Here is a 21,118-nt window from a genome sequence, read left to right as displayed (position 1 = left end):
TGTGTGAGCTTGCCGAGCTCCAAAGCTGCCACCAAATTACGGCCATTATCAGACACAACCATGCCTGGTTTTAGGTTGAGTGGCGAGAGCCACAGCTCAGTCTGGTCTCTTATTCCCTGCCACAGCTCTGCGGCGGTGTGCTGTTTGTCCCCTAAGCATATCAGCTTCAGGACGGCCTGTTGCCGCTTCCCCACTGCAGTGTTACACTGCTTCCAGCTACTGACTGATGCTGCACGTGGATACTTCGGAGGTGCAAGTGGAGGAGGAGGCAGAGTAGAGTTTGGAGCCACTAACGTAGGTGCTGATGGAAACCCTGATCGACGTAGGGCCTGCAATCCTTGGCGTCGGTAGCACCTGTGCCATCCCAGGGTACGACTCGCTCCCGGCCTCCACAACATTCACCCAGTGTACCGTCAGAGAAATGTAGCGTCCCTGGCCGAATGCACTTGTCCATGTGTCAGTCGTTAAGTGGACCTTTCCAGTATCAGGGCACGTGTGATGTTACAGAACACATGTTGGTGTAGACCGGCACGACTCACCTTGAAAAATAGTGGCGGCTGGGGACTGCGTAACGCGGGACGGTCGCCGACATCAGGCTGCAGCGAAAGGCCTCAGTTTTCACAAGCCTAAATGGCAACATTTCCAGAGCCAGTAATTTGAAAACCTGCGCATTTAGTGCTATGGCCTGTGGGTGGGTGGCTGTGTATTTGTGCTTGCGTTCAAGTGCCTGGGGTAAGGACATTTGTACACTGCGCTGGGACATGGAAGTGGATGTGGTCACTGATGGTGCTTGCAAAGGTCCAGGTGCAGGACGGGAGGCATCCGGGCCTGCGTCTTGGACAGGGGATTGGCCAGCACGTAACACAGGGAAAGAGGAGGTAGTGGTGTGACCCACAGACACAGATTGTGGACCCAAGCGTTCGGCCACCTATTATGGTGCTTTGATGCCATGTGGCAGATCATGCTGGTGGTGGTGAGGTTGCTAGTGTTCATGCCCCTGCTCATTTTTGTATGGCACGGGTTGAAAATTACAATTCTTTTGTCGTCTGCATTTTCCTCAAAAAAGCGCCAGACTGCGGAACACCTACCCCTTGGCAAGGGAGATTTCCGCAAGGGGGTGCTCCGTGGAACAGTTGTGGGCCTGTTTGGTGTGGCCCGCCTTCTCCCTTTTCCACCCCACTGCCTCTTCCAGCCTGTTGCGGTGCTGCAGATCCCTCCCCCTCTGTATTGCTGTCCTCGCTCGGCTTTTCACCTTCTCAGGTTGGGTGACTTCATCGTCCACCACCTCCTCTTCCACTTCCTCACTCTGCTAATCCTCCTTGACCTGACCACAACCTCAGTGATTGAAAACGGTGTCTCATCCTCTTCCTCAACCTCTTGAGACATTAATTGCTGTTGAGTTATTGGCAACTGTGTCTCATCATCATCCACCTCATTAAACAGTAATTGCCGTTCCCCACCGTCATCTTCTTGTGACTGTGGATGCTCAAGAGTTTGGGAATCAGGGCACAAGATCTGTCCCTCTTCAAGCGTGCTTGGCGAGAGAGCTAAATCAAGGAATGGTGAGGAAAAGAGGTCCTCGGAATATCTGTGTGGGATCTCTTGTTTGGCCACACTCTCCATGGTGGGAGGAAGGAGTATCAAGACTGGACTGCTGCAATCCAACCAACCACCTGGTCGCACTGGTCTGACTTCAAGAGTGGTGCCCTGCACCGCCCTGCAAACTGGGACATTAAGCTAGGTATCGTGAATGACTGTTTTTCTTGTGCTCTGGCAGCAGGCACAGTTTCAACGCACCCAGGGCCACGGCCTCTGCATGTACCATCAGCATCACGTCCACTTCCCCGTCCCATACTGACCTGGGCCATATCACTCAAGACTGACTGATATGGCCCAGGCCTCACAGGTGCACCTAAATGTGGCCTGTAGATGGAAAACAGGCACATTTGAATTGGAGTTTATACACCTTCAGGAATCTATATATACAAACCAAAAAAGACAAGGTGGCATTAGCAGGAGGTGCTCAAACCCACATGCAGTCGTGCATATATATAGGGGAGCAAATCCTGCACTTGTGGCCCGTTGCTAATGGCGATCCCCAGCAAAATGCATACGGTGGAGGATGCCCGCGGCGAACCACAAGTACCACAATAGACATCTCACACAAGGTAACAAGTGCGGATGTAATAATCAATATAACAAAACAACAACAAATACAGGTGCACTCTGCGGTCTCACTAAACCCTCAAACTGATTTTAAAATTGAGAGATTAGTCAACATGTCCTACGGTGTAGAACATGTCTAAGCCCGGGCACCACGTCAAGGTTTCTCAAGTAGCCCGGGACCTAACGCTCTCCTACCTGCGCCGTATGGGCGATACCAGGAGCCAGTGGGCAAATTACAGGAGCATGAGGCCGACTCACAAACAGCTCACCAGTTACCTCCAGCATGTAACCATGCTTGCAATGGGAGGAGGGAGGAGTCTGTGAGTCCCACTCAAGACTGACTGATATGGCCCAGGCCTCACAGGTGCACCTAAATGTGGCCTGTAGATGGAAAACAGGCACAGGCACAGTAACCCGGGCTACTTGAGAAACCTTGACGTGGTGCCCGGGCTTAGACATGGTTTACATCTTGTGGTGAACCCTCTGTATTCACTATGGTGAAGTCTTCTCTTGATTGTTGACTTTGACACACATACACCTACCTCCTGGAGAGTGTTCTTGACCTGGCCAACTGTTTTCCGTGGTCTTCCGGGTCTTTTGGTGTTGCTGTGCTCACCGGTGCGTTCCTTCTTTTTAAGAATGTTCCAAACAGTTGTTTTGGCCATCCCTTATGTTTTTGCTATCTCTCTGATGGGTTTGTTGTGTTTTTTCAGCCTAATGATGGCTTGCTTCACTGATAGTGACAGCTCTTTGCATCTCATCTTGAGAGTTGACAGCAACAGATTCCAAATGCAAATAGCAGACTTGAAATGAACTCTGGACCTTTTATCTGCTCATTGTAATTGGGATAATGAGGGAATAACACACACCCGGCCATAGAACAGCTGAGAAGCCAATTGTCCCATTACTTTTAGTTCCTTAACAAGTGGGAGGCACATATGCAAACTGTTATAATTCCTACACCGTTCACCTGATTTGGATGTAAATACCCTCAAATTAAAGCTGACAGTCTGCAGTTAAAGCACATCTTGTTTGTTTCATTTCAAATCCATTGGGGTGGTGTATAGAGCCAAAAATTTTAATATTGTATTCCAAAATTTATGGACCTGACTGTATATGTTCTAAAGCCCTTTTTTGTGTAATAGTGTCAAAATAAAAATATATTTGCTGTTCAGAGGTGCAGTTATATGTTGATAAATAAAAAAAAAAGTGCTCACACCCATATGCAGTTGTGCATATATAAACAGGGGAGCAAATCCTGCACTTGTGGCTTGTTGCTAATGGCGATCCCCAGCAAAACTGCATACAGTGGAGGATGCCTGCGGCGGACCACAAGTACCACAATAGACATCCTACACAAGATAGCAATTATGTGGATGTGATAATCAATATAACAATATAATAGGCAAGCAAAGACAGGTGCACTCTGCAGACCTACTAAGCCCTCAAACTAATGATAACATTGAGAGATTAGCCATGTCCTATTAGGAGGACATGTCTGAGTCCGAGCACTGCGCCAAGGTTTCTGAAGTAGCCCGGGTCCTAACACTCACCTACCTGAGCCGTATGGGCAATACCAGGAGCCAGTGGGCAAATTACAGGAGCGTAAAGGTCCGACTCACAGACAACTCATCAGTTATCCGAGCTACTTGAGAAACCTTGGCGCGGTGCTCGGGCTCAGACATGCCCTCCTAGTAGGACATGTTGGCTAATCTCTCAATTTTATCATCAGTTTGAGGGCTTAGTAAGTCTGCAGAGTGCACCTGCCTTTGCTATTATTATGCAATTATATGTTGTAAAACCCTTTTTTGCATGTATTAGTGGCACAAAAAAGCTATTTGCCGTTTAGCAGTGGAGTTATATTTTCTAAAGCTCTTTTTGGTGTGTATTAGTGGGGAAAAAGAAAAAGGGCTTATTAGCTGTTGTGTAGTGAAGTGAGAAAATGACAGCTCTTTTTGGTGTGTATCAGTGGCAAAAAAAATAAAAAAAAATAAAAAAAAATGCCGCTCAGTGGTGAAGTTCCATTGTGCTACACCCATTTACAGGGTGTATTAATAGGATAGATATGTATGTCCTAACAGCCGTTCTGTGGTGAATTGTGATTGCTGTATTTATTTTTTGGGGTGTATAAATAGGAAAAAGAATACGGGAAAATTGCTGGGTGATTGTAGACTTCCTTTTGCTGTACGGACCGAATTACATTGATTAGCCATTCAGTGATGAAATTTGTTTGTGATACAGCCTTTTTGGGGGAAATTGATGGGTGATTGTAGACTTCCTTTCGCTGTATGGACCGAATTACGTTGATTAGCAATTCAGTGGTGAAATTTGTTTGTGACCCTGCCTTTTTTTGGGAAAATTGATGGGTGATTGTAGACTTCCTTTTGCTGTACGGACCAAATTCCATTTATTAGGCATTCAGTGGTAAAAAAAAAATTGTGAAACAGACTTTTTGGGGAAAATGAGTCGGTAGCTGTAACTACGGTCAAGGACAATACATGTCCTTTACGGCCCACTGGGTAAATGTGGTTCCTGGCCAGCCACACCAGCAACTTGGCCAGGTGACGCCGCTTCCGCCTCCACGTTCTCATGCCGTTGGTCCTGCGACAATGTCCACCTCTGCCTCCTCATCCTCCAGCGTGTTCTCAGCCTCCACTGCAGGGACAATTCACAGTGCTCCTCCAGCATACCACATGTGCAGAGCATGGCGGTGTCAGGCTGTTTTACACTTAGTTTGCCTGGGTGAACGGAGTCGCACAGGGGAGGAACTGCTCCGTGTCCTTCATCAAGAAATTGAATCCTGTCTTTCTCCATGACAACTAAAAATTGAAACCATGGTGACCGACAACGGGAAGAACATGGTGTTGGCGCTGCGCCAAAGGAAGGCTGAGCCATGCGCCCTGCATGGCACACGTGTTCAATCTGGTTATCAAGCGGTTCCTGAAGTCTTCCACCCATCTGCATGACATCCTAAAAATGGCCAGGAAACTTTGCATGCACTTCAGCCACTCGTACACCACAAAGCTCACCCTTGAGCTGCAGCGGCAGAATGGCATCCCTCAACATAGGCTGATATGCGACGTTTCCACCTGTTGGAATTCCACCTTCCATATGTTGGACCGACTGTACGAACAGGGAGAGGCCATAAACAATTTCTTGATGATCCAAGAGGACAGGATCACTCTCCTGTGTAACTTCGATGTCAGCCAGTGGCAGCTCCTGCGTGACACCTGCTGTTTGCTTAGGCCCTTTGAGGAGGCCAAGTTATTTGTCAGTCACCAGGACTACGGGATGAACAATGTCATTCCACTGCTTCATGTCCTGGAACAGATGCTGGTAAATCTGGCTGGTCGGAGGACTGGAGACGTGGCACCTAGATCTCACGCCACATGAGCCCTGTGAGGGCTGAACTGGAGGAGAAGGACATTGGAGCACATGTGTAGTGAAATGTGTGGTTTTTCTACACAGGTGACAGGAGAAGAGGAGCAGACATAAGAGCTGCAGGGCGAGGAGAAAGATGAGGCAGAGGACCCAGACACACAGTGGCAGTATGCAGTGGAGATGGAGGCAGGGATTCCCTCCGAGTCACTTGCACAAATGGCCATATATATGCTCACTTGCTTGCATAGTGACAGCCGAATTGTCACCATTAGGCAGAGGGATGACTTCTGGCTCTCCACCTTGTTGGACTCTTGTTACCAGTCCAAAATGGGGCCTTTTTCACCCCCGCTGAGAGGGAGGACAAACTGAACAACTATAGAGACATCCTATGTAGTCAGTTGGCCGCCGCCTATCTGCGCCATCGTCCATCCTCTCGCAGGTTTGCCCGGGGGGGCCCTCTGCGCTCACGTTCCACTGCCATGGCTGCTGGGGAGGGGTGGGGTGTCAGGATCAGTACCAACTCCATCAGCAGCAGCCTCAGTCTAGAGTTGCTGATGAGCGGCTTTCTTCACCTGCATAGTGAAAAAAAGACTTAACAGCAGCTAGACATAGAGCAGGACCTGAACCAGCAGGTGGTGGCATACTTGGACAGCACCCTGCCACCCCACATTGAAGATCCGCTAGACTACTGGGCAGCCAAACTGGATTTGTGGCCACAACTGGCCGAGTTTCCCCTGGAAAATCTGTCCTGCCTGGCCAGTAGTGTGGCATCAGAGCGGGTTTTTAGTGCAGCGGGGGCCATAGTTATCCCAGGAAGAACTCGCCTGTCCACCCAAAATGTGGAGAGACTGACCTTTGTCAAGATGAATTAGGCGTGGATCAGCCTGGATTTCCACCCACCAATGCCTGATGCATCAGACTAGATCCTCCATGGTGCCACACGAACACTTTAACAAAAGAGACCAATTTCTTCCGGCTACCTACCTCAGCTACTATTCTGATGCTGCCACCCGCTTGATGCCTCACATCTGATGCCAAGTGCTCCTTCTTTCACCCACCATCTTCAGCTGCAACTCGTATTGCCACCCACCTCCACACTATGTCACCTTGCTACTCTGTGGTCTCCTGATGCTGCTGCCACCTTCACACTATGTCACCTTGCCACTCTGTGGCCTCCTGATGCTGCCGCCTCTTCCACACTGTCATTGTGCCACTCTGTGGGGCCTCCTCCTGATGCTGCCGCCACCTCCAGACTCTGTAATTAGGCCATTATGTGGTCTCTTCATGCTGCTTACACCTCACCACCATGTCATAGGGCCACACTGTGGACTTCTCATGCTGTTCTCATCCTGCCCACGTCATGACCGGGCCACTATTTTGCCTTTCGGCCTGGCTAACATCATCATTTATTTGGCCCTTCTTCTGATCTGTGTGCAGGAAAGAAAAATGAGACGCACAACGGATCCTGTCTATGTAGCAGCTGTAAGGCCTGTATGGTCCCATCAGAATTGACTTGTGATTTGGTAGCCAAGAACAGGAGTGGGTACAAAGCACAAAAGACTTGCAAATATTCCATTCATGTGTCATCTCTGTTTTGGATCCACTCCTGTTTTTTTGGGCATTAGCAATACTGATGGATTACTGACCAAATGCTGACCAAGTAAAGGCGGATGTTCAACAGACAGGATCCATTTTTTGGGGGGTTATTGTTCTGGTGGATCAGAGGAAGGGCAAAATAGTCAGCGACGTCAACACAAACCTACTGCTGACACCCTCTCCACTCTGTCAGGGGGCTCTACTTGTATAAGCATTTAATAGAACAGGTTCTGTAGACATCTATGTGGAGTCAGCTGATGGCGATATAAACGGAGTGAGCTTCTTCTTGGCGCTAACATCAACCTGTAAGGCTGAGTTCATACTTGAATTATTTGGTCAGTTTTGGCCCAGTGACTGCCCAAATGATGCAGTCATGCACACCTGACCAGTTAATCTGCCCTGGAGGCTGGTTTTAAAGTCAGTATAAAACTGAGTCTGCTTATATAGCACCTACCAGTAGCCATTTGGCTCCAGGAGAAGTATATAGTGGGCTCAGCATGCATGTTGGTACTTGCATCCCTGGATCCGATGAAACCTGTAATGGCATCGGACGGGGTTAAAAGCAGAGTGTGCTTGGCGTGCATGCTGTACCTGCGCTCCCTGGACTTTGTGTGGCTGTCATGGCCCATAACAGGTAGGAACTAGTGTTAGGGACCACTCATTAAGGCGACCTTGACGTGGTGAGTGGCTTATTACGCTTTGGCCAAAATGTACACCAATGCCTTATTCAACATCCAGCATAAAGGCAGGGCAGAGTGCTGGTTGCAGAGTGTGATTGCATTTGTGTTTTTAAGGCTGAGTTCATACTTGAATTATTTGGTCAGTTTTGGCCCAGTGACTGCCCAAATAAGTGAAGTGTGCAGTGATTGTAAGATCGACGCCTGTCATCTGTGTGTCATACGGACTCACAGTATTATTTCACTACCACAGCAGACTCCCTATGCTTGTTACTGCAAGGCCCAGTGTTCTACACCACTATACAGGCTCTCTGCAGCCAGGATTTTTATTTATTTTTTTATTCGTATCGAAGCAAATTGTTTCCAAAAATTAATCGAACCGGCTGAATCAAATTTTTGTGTATGAGCTTCCTAAATGACCTTTTTTACTTTTTTTAAAAACATTATTTTATATCAAACAATACAAACCCTTTAAAGCATCATTAAGCCCATAGTGGAACAAATGGATTCAGACAAAAAAATATATATATTATTTGGAAATGACAGATCAATCCTACATAATTCTTTTCTGCCTGTGTTCTTATTTACGTCACACATCTTTTTTAATGTCAGACTGCAGCGTTGCCTGTCATATCCAGGATAATTCCTTTTGTTCAATGTGAATATGAATTTCTTCATTGTAACTTTTACTCATTTTTTTTATTAGAAAGAAAACCTATCCAACAAAGAGTTAACCAAAAGCTGCATGATCTTTAAAAGAGGTCATTTCTCCAGCTATGGGACACAGACCGCAGGGTAATTTACTATATTTATGGCAGTACATAATGCTGCGCAGCAGTATTAATGTAAATGTTCATTCTGCGAGGTTAAGGGCCAGATAAACATTCTTTCCAAGAGAACATATAGTGTGGTCATACCTCACATACACACTCTTCGATTATGATGGTTGTCACAGTGATAGCCATGTCCCATATCTCAAACCTGAATTTCTATTTCCTGCGCAGTCATAAGGCAGTCTTACTATTTATGATGACCCCCTACACCAGAAATTGGTGTAAAAAAAGTTGCAAACCCACAGTTTGCAACTTTTTGAAAGCCACATGCCAAGGGCTGGACTAGATTACAATCTAGGTGCACAGACTGCCTCTAATGGCAGTTGCTGACCGCTGATGTTCACCTACTCGCCACCACAACCACGGGTTCCATGTTTGGGCGAGAACTGTCCTTCCTGGCCACCTTCGTCATTGTATGTGTCCGGATGCATTACACGGTAGGTAGCTGTGGTGATCTGTTGCCTGTGTCTTCCCATTCACATTGTCTTTCCTGGAATCCACTCCATGGTTTCCTTCCAGCCCTGAACACTGCGTGCCCTCCAGCCTGTTCCCTGTAGCACCTCGTTAAGGGCCGGTACGCGTCACTTACTATTCTTTAAAGGTTTTGCATATGTGACCAATGCCAGTCATCCTGCACCTATATAAGTGGTCCAGCCCCCTTCTCAGGTGCCTGAGCATCAAACGTCCTTGTCCTTCAAAGGTAGCTTTTGTCTGCGCTTGAATTACTGTTTTTCCTGACTCGTGCTTGTCTTCTGGATTCCGCTACCTGTCTGATCCTTGCCTGCTACGTCTCAACTCTCCTGTTGCTGATCCGGATTGCCTGACCTTTATCTGTGCCGCCTGCCCTGACGCATTGCTTTTATGACTACGCCTCTGCCTCATCCTTGGTCCTGCACTGACGCTCCTGGTTATGACTTGGTCAGTTGACTATGTCCGTACCTCTGGTACCTTGCTCCAGTACCTCCTGGTCTGCCTGAACCAGCTGCCTCGTGTGCCAATCCTTCTCAAGAGGTAGCGACCTAGTGTTCCCCCTCTGGAAAGTCTGTCCCCACCATCAGGGGTACCATGAAGAACGAGGGGTTTACTTAGACAACGCCCTTAGAGGAGGTTGTTCATGTGGCACAGTGGGTTCACACACGTGGGTTCGTGACACTGCCAGAGGATGCGCCTAATTTATGACACGTCTTGTGCCCTGCCTTCGCCGGTCTTTAATAAAGGCCTCCAGTGTATTTAACGTGATATTTTCTATAGTTACTGTTTATATGTCTTGTATTAAAGAGGTTTCCCCATCTGAGACATTTATGGGATATCCACTGGATATGCGGGAGAGTAGACATCCTGTGACTCCAATTCAGCCAGAGGTAGCAGACAGACCGTCAGAATGGAGAGGGACATAAGTGTGTGGCTCACTCTGTTCAAGTCTTTGGGCATTATGGAACAAGCCAGTTAAATGCCCCTAACCTATAAGACATTTATGGCATATTTCATAGAAAACACCAAGTGATTTTCATTTACCCTATTAGTAGATACATTTACTAGAATACATTTTTGACCATGCTGTAGAATACCTGTGTGACCATCTATATAACGTTTTAGTGCTGATATAACACACTCTGCATCATCTAAGAGGACAGTGGTCATACTTATCTTTGCCCATAAGTGGATGACCATGAAGAATGCACATGCTACACTAATCTTATAAGACACTTATTCCACAGGGGTTGAACTCGGACTTTGAGATTTTTGGTTTCGTGTAGATAATGGAGATGGGTGCCTTCCTCTGATGGGACATCCTGAGATGGCTGTTAATCAGCACCAGGATCTCCCCTCCGAGTTTGGCTCCCTCTCCCTATACGACTCTGGGATTTCAAAAAGTTCCAAGAGACCCCAGTGATGTCAAAAGAAATGTGGAGAATTAGATGAATTTAGATGTATATCTCTTTCCGTAATGAATAATATATATGGTACAGCTAAGGAAGAGAAGGGGAAGTAAAATTCACAAAAAACGCACCCAAAACGCATGAAAAACGCATATGCGTTTTTTTGAGTTGGATGCGTTTTTTGCTGTGTCTCTAACATGGAGACATAGAGAATAATTTGAAAATATTTACATATAAATAAAGCAAGTTGAAGAGTATAAAATGAAGAGTTTTTCCAGTCTGATGACATCTTTATTAATTTTACTAATTTTATTAATTTTATATAATTTTATCAATGTATATCTATGAAGCTTAGGTTTCAAATTGTGTTATATGTATTAAATACATTTTTAATGTATAGGATTTATAGTCTATAGAACTAAACTGAGGTTATAATGAGTTAAAATTGAAAGAGGATAAGTCCATGCCGGGTTTTTGGTGGGATCTGTGGAAATTAGAGTATTTAAAGAAGGGGGTAGTAACATTCGCATTATAGCCACTGAGGAAGAGGGAGACCCCTCGAAACGCGTCTGGCTGGTCCTGAGAGCGATAAACTACCCACCTAAAACCCGAGCCGAATCTGAGAGACTATTCAGTCATTAGAAGATTTATGCGCTGGTCTGGATACGACTGAAACAGAAACCAGTCAAAGTTATCGCGAGACTTCGCGACTCTAGCTGAGTGTTTCCTGGAAAGCGAGACGAAATTACACCACGTGGAACGCTGAGACCAAAGAACACGAAACAGCAAGCATATACAGGTCCTTCTAAAAAAATTAGCATATTGTGATAAAGTTCATTATTTTCTGTAATGTACTGATAAACATTAGACTTTCATATATTTTAGATTCATTACACACCAACTGAAGTAGTTCAAGCCTTTTATTGTTTTAATATTGATGATTTTGGCATACAGCTCATGAAAACCCAAAATTCCTATCTCAAAAAATTAGCATATCATGAAAAGGTTCTCTAAACGAGCTATTAACCTAATCATCTGAATCAACTAATTAACTCTAAACACCTGCAAAAGATTCCTGAGGCTTTTAAAACTCCCAGCCTGGTTCATTACTCAAAACCGCAATCATGGGTAAGACTGCCGACCTGACTGCTGTCCAGAAGGCCATCATTGACACCCTCAAGCAAGAGGGTAAGACACAGAAAGAAATTTCTGAACGAATAGGCTGTTCCCAGAGTGCTGTATCAAGGCACCTCAGTGGGAAGTCTGTGGGAAGGAAAAAGTGTGGCAGAAAACGCTGCACAACGAGAAGAGGTGACCGGACCCTGAGGAAGATTGTGGAGAAGGACCGATTCCAGACCTTGGGGGACCTGCGGAAGCAGTGGACTGAGTCTGGAGTAGAAACATCCAGAGCCACCGTGTGCAGGAAATGGGCTACAGGTGCCGCATTCCCCAGATCAAGCCACTTTTGAACCAGAAACAGCGGCAGAAGCGCCTGACCTGGGCTACAGAGAAGCAGCACTGGACTGTTGCATGTCATTCGGAAATCAAGGTGCCAGAGTCTGGAGGAAGACTGGGGAGAGGGAAATGCCAAAATGCCTGAAGTCCAGTGTCAAGTACCCACAGTCAGTGATGGTCTGGGGTGCCATGTCAGCTGCTGGTGTTGGTCCACTGTGTTTTATCAAGGGCAGGGTCAATGCAGCTAGCTATCAGGAGATTTTGGAGCACTTCATGCTTCCATCTGATGAAAAGCTTTATGGAGATGAAGATTTAATTTTTAGCACGACCTGGCATCTGCTCACAGTGCCAAAACCACTGGTAAATGGTTTACTGACCATGGTATTACTGTGCTCAATTGGCCTGCCAACTCTCCTGACCTGAACCCCATAGAGAATCTGTGGGATATTGGGAAGAGAAAGTTGAGAGACGCAAGACCCAACACTCTGGATGAGCTTAAGGCCGCTATCGAAGCATCCTGGGCCTCCATAACACCTCAGCAGTGCCACAGGCTGATTGCCTCCATGCCACGCCGCATTGAAGCAGTCATTTCTGCAAAAGGATTCCCGACCAAGTATTGAGTGCAGAACTGAACATAATTATTTGAAGGTTGACTTTTTTTGTATTAAAAACACTTTTCTTTTATTGGTCGGATGAAATATGCTAATTTTTTTAGATAGGAAATTTGGGGTTTCATGAGCTGTATGCCAAAATCATCAATATTAAAACAATACAAGGCTTGAACTACTTCAGTTGGTGTGTAATGAATCTAAAATATATGAAAGTCTAATGTTTATCAGTACATTACAGAAAATAATGAACTTTATCACAATATGCAAATTTTTTTAGAAGGACCTGTAGTACCGGACTCAGCGAGCGCTGGAACGGCAATCTTTCAGGGCAGCTACACTCTGAAGACAAGGTAAGAGGGTTGAGGAAGAGGGGTACGCCCCAATAACCAAACCCGATCTTGAGTTACAAACTAACTTATACCTTGTACTACTGCGAGTGTGGATCTTGTATGCTGCTGCAATTGGAAGACTTTCTTTTCTATAACAACAGCATTGGATACATGCAAAAAAGTTATAAGAAGATATCAAACTACTGCAAGGTCTTTATACAAATCCTTATCACAAATTTTTTATCTTTGGAGGAGGACTTTCTTTACAGGAGAACTGCACTTATTTTTCACAGAACACTTTTATAATTTTATCATATTTTACAGTCACAGGACACTGTTATACTAGATTACATCATTAATTCTTGCACAATCTGATTTGTATATACTGTTTATCAATTTATGAATTTATCCATGTAAGCGGATCCCGGACCTCAGTATATTATATTGTTTATATTTTTAGTCATATATTATATTTTATATGTTTTAATGAATATAAAATATCCACTATAGATATACCAATTGGTGAGTGCCTGTCTTTTATCTATTTTCATAATCTTATAAGAGCCTTACATTTATACAACAGGTCATCAGATCAGGGGGTCCCACTTCTAACAACCCCACCAATCAGCTGTTTGCAGGTGCCATAATGTGCCATAAAACCAGGCTCAGCTCCGTACATTGCACTGCACCTCTCTACACTGTGTACAGAGTTGTGTCTCGTGCCAGTCAGGGCCGGCGTCAGCACCCGGCACACCTGGGCAAGTGCCGGAGCCCACTGTTCCTTAGGTGGCCCACACACGTTTCCGCGATCCCTTTAAACATTTTGACATACTTACTGCTGCACCATCTCACAGGATCTCTAGGCCTGCGAGACAGATCGGAGGAGGACTGGAGGACCGTGGACGGATTACAGCAGGGGCGGAGTGGAGGAGGAGCTGATTAGAAGCGCAGCTGCAGAAGACAGCACAGCACCTGAGCGCGAAGAAACCAGGAGTTTTGGATTCAGCCAGGACAGGTGTGACCAGTAACATGAGGCTGCGGCTGCCCCCGGGGCTTATCACTGACTAATAATGTTGTTGAAACAACCATCCTTGCGCCCATCTCCTATTCTCATTGCCAGAAACAAGCACCGGGGATACCACCTTTATGCCATGTTTTGCCCGTACCATTAAACTACTGGTGGTGGCAGTTACGAGTTCACATTAACATTCATGGCTTTGTACGTGTCCCTGCCGAACTAAAAGCAAATCTATCATATTCAAAGTGTTATGTGGTCTCAATCTCATGATGTGGTGTTTTTGGGGAGGAATCCCCCCAGCCTCCACTAATAGGAGAAAGGGAATAATGAGCAACAAACCTCTTTGTGGGGGAATTCCTTACACCCCACAAATGCTGACTGAGCCTTTAGGAATATTTGCTTTACTGCTTGCTGTGCATTTCTTTTCCTCATCCATATACTAGTATGTACATAGTATGTGTAGCCTGAAGTATACTGGTCTAAGGAATTCCCCCACAAAGAGGTTTGTAGCGACTCCTAATAATTTATATTTATCTGGTCTGGGGTCCGAATAAATTATCTATACATTGTCTGGGGGTCTGAATTTAGAAGACTGGGGTATGAGTTAATTTAGGGGTTCTGGTCTATGTTCCGAATTTAGTAGTCTAGTCTGGGGCTCTGATTTTATTTAGGATCTAGTCTGGGGCCTAAACTAATTTAGGGGGTCTCTATATAAGGATCTGAATTTAGGGGTCTAATTTGGTGTTTCTATTTATTTAGGAAGTCTGCAGGCAGAATTTATTTTCTGTAGAGGGTGGGGGCAACTACAGAAATGAGGAGCCAAAGATGTATGGGAAGCAAACTTTGCATTTGTCAGGAGAGGTCATCATGACACACTGGGGCAGATGGAGAAGAAAAGGAAAAATAATGATTACAATTAGAGAAAACATCATTTGTGAGTCACTTTATGTAACTGATGTGTATGCTGCATGTTTTAGAGTGGTGTAGCGGTGCAGCGTAATTATATTATTAGGACCTGGTATCTGCCTGCCAAAAGACAACAGCAAGATGGACTAAAGTCAGAGAGATGGCTGGAAATCTTCTTAGTTATACTGACACCTCAGCACACGTCTTGAGTGGCTTTTGTGGGTGCTCGTCTCCTGGTGCCTCCTTCCACCCGCGGAGAGAGATTATGGCTTTAAATGAGTTTTTCAGAGACAGCACACCAATGTAGTTTGCAATTCAATCTTTATTTTACCAGTGGTATATTCTCAAGTTATTTCATGACATTTATTGCTGTTTGCAACGTTTCGGGCCCATTCGGTGCCCTTTGTCAAGCTATAAATGCAAGAAACAAACACAAGACGATATTAAAAACAAAAGGAAGACAATTCATATCTTCATAATTCAGAATTAATATACACACATATATACGTATACACAAACGTACACACACGTATACATATATATATACACATACATCTCAATTCACTTGAACCATATTGTGTCATTACTCTTTATAGATGGGAATTTCATTCATGATATAATCGTTCATAATTCATATCCTTCAAAGGACTATAGTTCATATTTCAGTACTGGGTTACTAGCATAATAAAACAAACTGTATGTGAATTGCCCGCATACATCAATTCATAAAGAAGAGTTGCGGGGGAAGGGGTAAATTCCCTGCACGTATGTGCATCAGAATCAAAAACAAGCATGATTCAAGCGAAATTCATAAGAACAGTTCATAATTTATAACAAAATTCATGAGAAATCACAGTTCATAATTCATAACAGATAAGACATGATTGAACAACAGCACGTGATACATGATTCGACGGCAACCTGGTTGAGGCATAATTTAGATAGTACATGATTCGGGTAGGATATATCAAGTTAGGGTAGAATATATACAATATATACAAAGAGAGGCTCCATGGGAGGCAATAATAGTGGCTGATTAGATTAATAATTGAACACATGATGACAGTATCAGATAGCAGGTTGTGTCCTTACACATTATTCCTATGAGCATTTCAATAGGGGAGAGAGGGGCGGGCATACATGATCCAATAAGGTACAATGCAATGTGGGACAGCAGAGACATGTGGCACAAGCGAAAGCCGTAAGAACACCAGTTATGTGTGTCATCTATCTGCAGCGCAGGGTAAGTAAGAGTGGGGCTGGCGTACTCTGAGGCAGAGTTACATACCTGATTGACCGGTCCTCATGTTTCCACGGCGTGCGGTAGCTGCAGTGCACGCCGTGGTGTGTTTTATTCAGAGGTCCCGGCGGATATCCGGCAATTGCCGGCACATGAGGGGCGGGTCCAAGGTAGTGAGGTCGGCCCCAGGGAGGAGGAGTGAAGAGGCTTCAGGTTCGGAGGTGCCTGGCGCATGCGCAATGTTGCCCTGTGTGCGCTGCGCCATTTTGGGTACTGGCACTAGAATGGGAGAGATCCCGGCGGATGTCCGGCAATTGCCGGCGCATGAGGGGCGGGTCCAAGGTAGTGAGACCGGCCCCAGGCCGGAGGAGTGAAGAGGCTTCAGGTTCGGAGGTGCCTGGCGCATGCGCAATGTTGCCCTGTGTGCGCTGCGCCATTTTGGTTACTGGCACTAGAATGGGAGAGGGCATAGCATATTTGCAGCGCTGCCATAGGGTTCCTTATTATGATTTAGGATAAAAAGGGACTGGATCCACTAATGGATTATGACTTCAATTAGGTGTATGTGGTGATCCTAAAACAATCATTAAGGTACACGATTTTCTGTGGTGCCACAGGTCTCTGTGTATCGAACATGTACATTTTTATTTCAATCTATAGCTACAGGCATACTATACCCAGAGTGAGTGATGTATAAGTAAGGACTAAGGAGGTCTAAAGTAGACGTTCTATATGGGCCCCAAGGGGATTTGTGGTGAGTGATGATCCTATTAAAAAGAAAAAGGCACATGGGTTAATCATTCAAGCAAATAAATTGGTTTACGCATATTTATAATCCTTATTTAAGCCTCCAGAGCCCAATGTCCCCAGACGGCGGATCCATTGCATCTCCTTCAAGTGCAGCATTTCATCACGATTCCCCCCTCTCCTGGGAGTCGGGACCCAATCTATAACCTGGAAACGTAGTTGACTGGGCGTATGCTTGTGTTCCTGGAAATGGTGTACTAAGGGGGCATCCTTTTTGTTAGTACGGATATTGGATTTATGTTGACTGATTCTGTCTTTTATTTTTTGAGTGGTCTCGCCCACATATCCCAGGCCACAAGGGCATTTAATCAAATAAATGACATAGGTTGTCATGCATGAAAAGTGGCCCTTGATGTAGTGCTTTTTACCTGACGAGGGATGGGTAAAGGAGTTTCCTTTTGTGACATTGCCACACTGCGCACATCCCAAACAAGGGTAGGTGCCCAGGTTGGGGGATCCCGTGATGGTGCGTTGTGCATCCATTTTTGCGGACCCAAAATCGGATCTCACTAGTTGGTCACGAATTATTGGAGGGCGTTTGTAAGACATCAGGGGTTTGGAATGGAAAATGCTGGGAATACTCCTTTGTAGGATCTGCCAGTGTTTGTATATGATTTTTTTAATGGAGGTACTCCAAGTGGAGTAGGTTGTTACACAAGGAATTCTACCATCCTGTTTTGTACCGATTCTAGTTTTAGATCTTAGTAGATCTTCTCTTTTTACATCATTAATTCGTTCTGCGTGACCCTTCAGTATTTGTGCTGGGAAGCCACGAGCTGCGAACTTCTGGTTCATTTCTGTGAGTCTTTTGTCCGCCATTATGGGGTTGGAAACAATTCTTTTTACCCTCATTAATTGTGAGAGTGGGAGTGAATTAATTAAACCGGGTGGGTGGTAGCTTTCATATAGTAAAAGGGAATTTCTGTCTGTGGGTTTTGTGAACAGATCGTAATGTAGGTGACTATCTTCTACCTGAAGGAGGACGTCTAGGAACGGGATTCCAGTTTGGCTGGTCTCAAGGGAGAGGGCAATGGATCCCACCGCTGCGTTCAGGTCCCCATGGAAAATCTGTAGATCTTCTAGTGATCCCTGCCACAAACAAAAGATGTCATCAATATAACGTAACCAAATCTTAACACATTTGTCGAATAGTGGATGGGTGTAAACAAATTGTTCCTCAAAAGCATTCATATAAATGACCGCGAATGTCGGTGCCACATTGCATCCCATAGCGGTCCCTGCTATCTGTAGAAAAAAGTCATCTTCAAACAGAAAATAATTATTTTTCAAAACAAAATTCAATAGGTCCTGAATGAACCGGTTTTCCCTAGGTGAGTATTCCTGGTGTTGTACCAGGACCTCCATGACCGTCCGAATGCCATCTTCCGTGGGGATGTTTGTATATAAACTGGAGACATCCATGGTAACCAGAGTAAAGTCAGTTCCGTGGATATCTAGGCCTTTAGTCTTATTAATGAAGTCTGTGGTGTCCAGAATAAAGGATTTCCCTAATTGGGCATAAGGGCGTAACAGTTTATCTAAAAGGATGGCCGCTGGTTGAAAAACAGAGTCGCACCCTGATACTATGGGACGGCCAGGGGTTTTTTTGAGATTTTTGTGGATCTTAGGTAAGATGTAAAATACAGGGGTTCTCGGGTGTTCAAGCACAAGGAATTTGGCTAGTTTGTCTGAAATAATTTTTTCTTCCTTTGCTTGTGATATTAGATTACTTAGAATTGTTTTTATTTCGATTATTGGATCATAGTTGATCCGTCGGTAGGTCTTTCTATCATCGAGTTGTCTAAGAATCTCTCCCCTATAATCCTCTCTGTTTAAGATTACTATTCCTGAGCCCTTGTCTGCCGGTTTAATAATTATTTCCTTATTCTGTCTAAGGTTGTTAAGTGCCTTTTGTTCAGACTTACTCAGGTTGTGCCTCACCTTTATGGATGCTCCCTTTTTCTCCAGTTCCAATAGGTCGGTTTTGACGAAAGAGATATAGGTCTCCACTGCGTCGTGAACATGTGGTGGTTCAAAGGTGCTCTTTGGTTTGCATTGCTGAGTTCTTGAGTGAAAGATGGTCGGAGTTGATGTAGGATCTGTGGTCGCCCATGTTGGGTTGTCCAATTTGATGTGCGCTTTCAGCCGAAGTAAACGGTAGAATTTCGCCATTTCTTGGTCCAAAGTGAAAGGATTGGTATGGTTGGTACTAGCGAATCCAAGTCCTTTATTCAAGACTAGATTAGTGATTGGATCCAATGTGGTATTGGATAGGTTTACCACCAAATTAGGTGGGTCCTCAGTCAAAGGTCCTCTGTACTCATCTATCTGCTCCTGTTGCTGGATCTGGTCTGTATTGGATCCCGTCTGTATGAGTTGGGATTGGGGGTGTCTCTTCCGGTGTTTCCTCCCAGACCTCCTCGGCGTCTTCCTCTGCGTGGTCGGGTATCCTCCAAAAAATCCGTGTCACTGGCGTTGGAGGATCCGGAGGCTCTAGATCGTCCCCGTTGGTACGTTGTTGAGTTTCTTTGGGGGGTTCTGTAGACGTAACCGGACTCGTAATCTTGACTATCTCTCAAGAATTTTGTGCGTTTTCTGTCCTCCAAGTTTCTTTTGAAGAAGTTAATCTTCTGGGTCAGATTGGTTCTGATATTGGTGCTTTCTTCTGGTTCTATATTATTGAATAGGGAGGTTTCTAATGCAGTGATTTCTTCTTTCGTCTTTTTGATTTCTCGGTCGGCTCGTTCCAAAATCAGTAAGATGATATCGAAGGACGCCTTATTTAGGATTTTTTCGAAGTTGTGACAGAATTCTGGATCCTCTGCGAATAATGTTGGACGTAGGTTGCACCTTAATCCTCTCGGGATGCGTCTGGTTCTGTAATATTCTGCCAAAGTGACAGCGTGGAGTTCCAATGCGGTCACTTTTTTAAGTGATTTCTCAAGAGTTGAGACTGAAGCGTTAGGCCCTGAGCTGTTCAGGAATTCATTCGATGCCGTCACACTTGCGGTGATCCTCAAGGCATCTTCATCTGTGTAAGAGAAGGTACCACTGGTATCTCGTTGAATATGGGAAAGAGACATCAAGACAAAGTGATGTATAATCAGCCTGGGACGGTGACTCGAGGTCTCTTGAGTGGATCAAAATCTTCTTGAGGATCACCGCAAGTGTGACGGCATCGAATGAATTCCTGAACAGCTCAGGGCCTAACGCTTCAGTCTCAACTCTTGAGAAATCACTTAAAAAAGTGACCGCATTGGAACTCCACGCTGTCACTTTGGCAGAATATTACAGAACCAGACGCATCCCGAGAGGATTAAGGTGCAACCTACGTCCAACATTATTCGCAGAGGATCCAGAATTCTGTCACAACTTCGAAAAAATCCTAAATAAGGCGTCCTTCGATATCATCTTACTGATTTTGGAACGAGCCGACCGAGAAATCAAAAAGACGAAAGAAGAAATCACTGCATTAGAAACCTCCCTATTCAATAATATAGAACCAGAAGAAAGCACCAATATCAGAACCAATCTGACCCAGAAGATTAACTTCTTCAAAAGAAACTTGGAGGACAGAAAACGCACAAAATTCTTGAGAGATAGTCAAGATTACGAGTCCGGTTACGTCTACAGAACCCCCCAAAGAAACTCAACAACGTACCAACGGGGACGATCTAGAGCCTCCGGATCCTCCAACGCCAGTGACACTGATTTTTTGGAGGATACCCGACCACGCAGAGGAAGACGCCGAGGAGGTCTGGGAGGAAACACCGGAAGAGACACCCCCAATCCCAACTCATACAGACGGGATCCAATACAGACCAGATCCAGCAACAGGAGCAGATAGATGAGTACAGAGGACCTTTGACTGAGGACCCACCTAATTTGGTGGTAAACCTATCCAATACCACATTGGATCCAATCACTAATCTAGTCTTGAATAAAGGACTTGGATTCGCTAGTACCAACCATACCAATCCTTTCACCTTGGACCAAGAAATGGCGAAATTCTACCGTTTACTTCGGCTGAAAGCGCACATCAAATTGGACAACCCAACATGGGCGACCACAGATCCTACATCAACTCCGACCATCTTTCACTCAAGAACTCAGCAATGCAAACCAAAGAGCACCTTTGAACCACCACATGTTCACGACGCAGTGGAGACCTATATCTCTTTCGTCAAAGCCGACCTATTGGAACTGGAGAAAAAGGGAG

The 21,118-nt window shown here is 45.2% G+C and overlaps 1 protein-coding gene across 1 annotated transcript in view; it reads right to left on the bottom strand.

The window, feature by feature from the left end:
* The window catches only part of GPAT2 (glycerol-3-phosphate acyltransferase 2, mitochondrial), a 189,234-nt gene extending 170,163 nt beyond the window's left edge, over positions 1–19,071 (bottom strand). The window contains exons 1-3 of the mRNA XM_044277008.1: positions 18,825–19,071; positions 18,253–18,407; positions 17,872–17,988 (exon numbers count right to left, since the gene is read on the bottom strand). Of these exons, the coding sequence (XP_044132943.1) occupies positions 17,872–17,988; positions 18,253–18,407; positions 18,825–19,071 (519 nt within the window). The remainder of the gene's footprint in view (positions 1–17,871; positions 17,989–18,252; positions 18,408–18,824) is intronic.
* Positions 19,072–21,118: the final 2,047 nt, after the last annotated feature.

Source organism: Bufo gargarizans, chromosome 2 (genome assembly GCF_014858855.1).
Source record: "Bufo gargarizans isolate SCDJY-AF-19 chromosome 2, ASM1485885v1, whole genome shotgun sequence".
In the NCBI taxonomy this organism is placed as follows: Eukaryota; Metazoa; Chordata; class Amphibia; order Anura; family Bufonidae; genus Bufo; species Bufo gargarizans.
The sequence above is the reverse complement of the archived record's forward strand: the minus strand, read 5'-3'. Positions and strand labels throughout refer to the sequence as shown.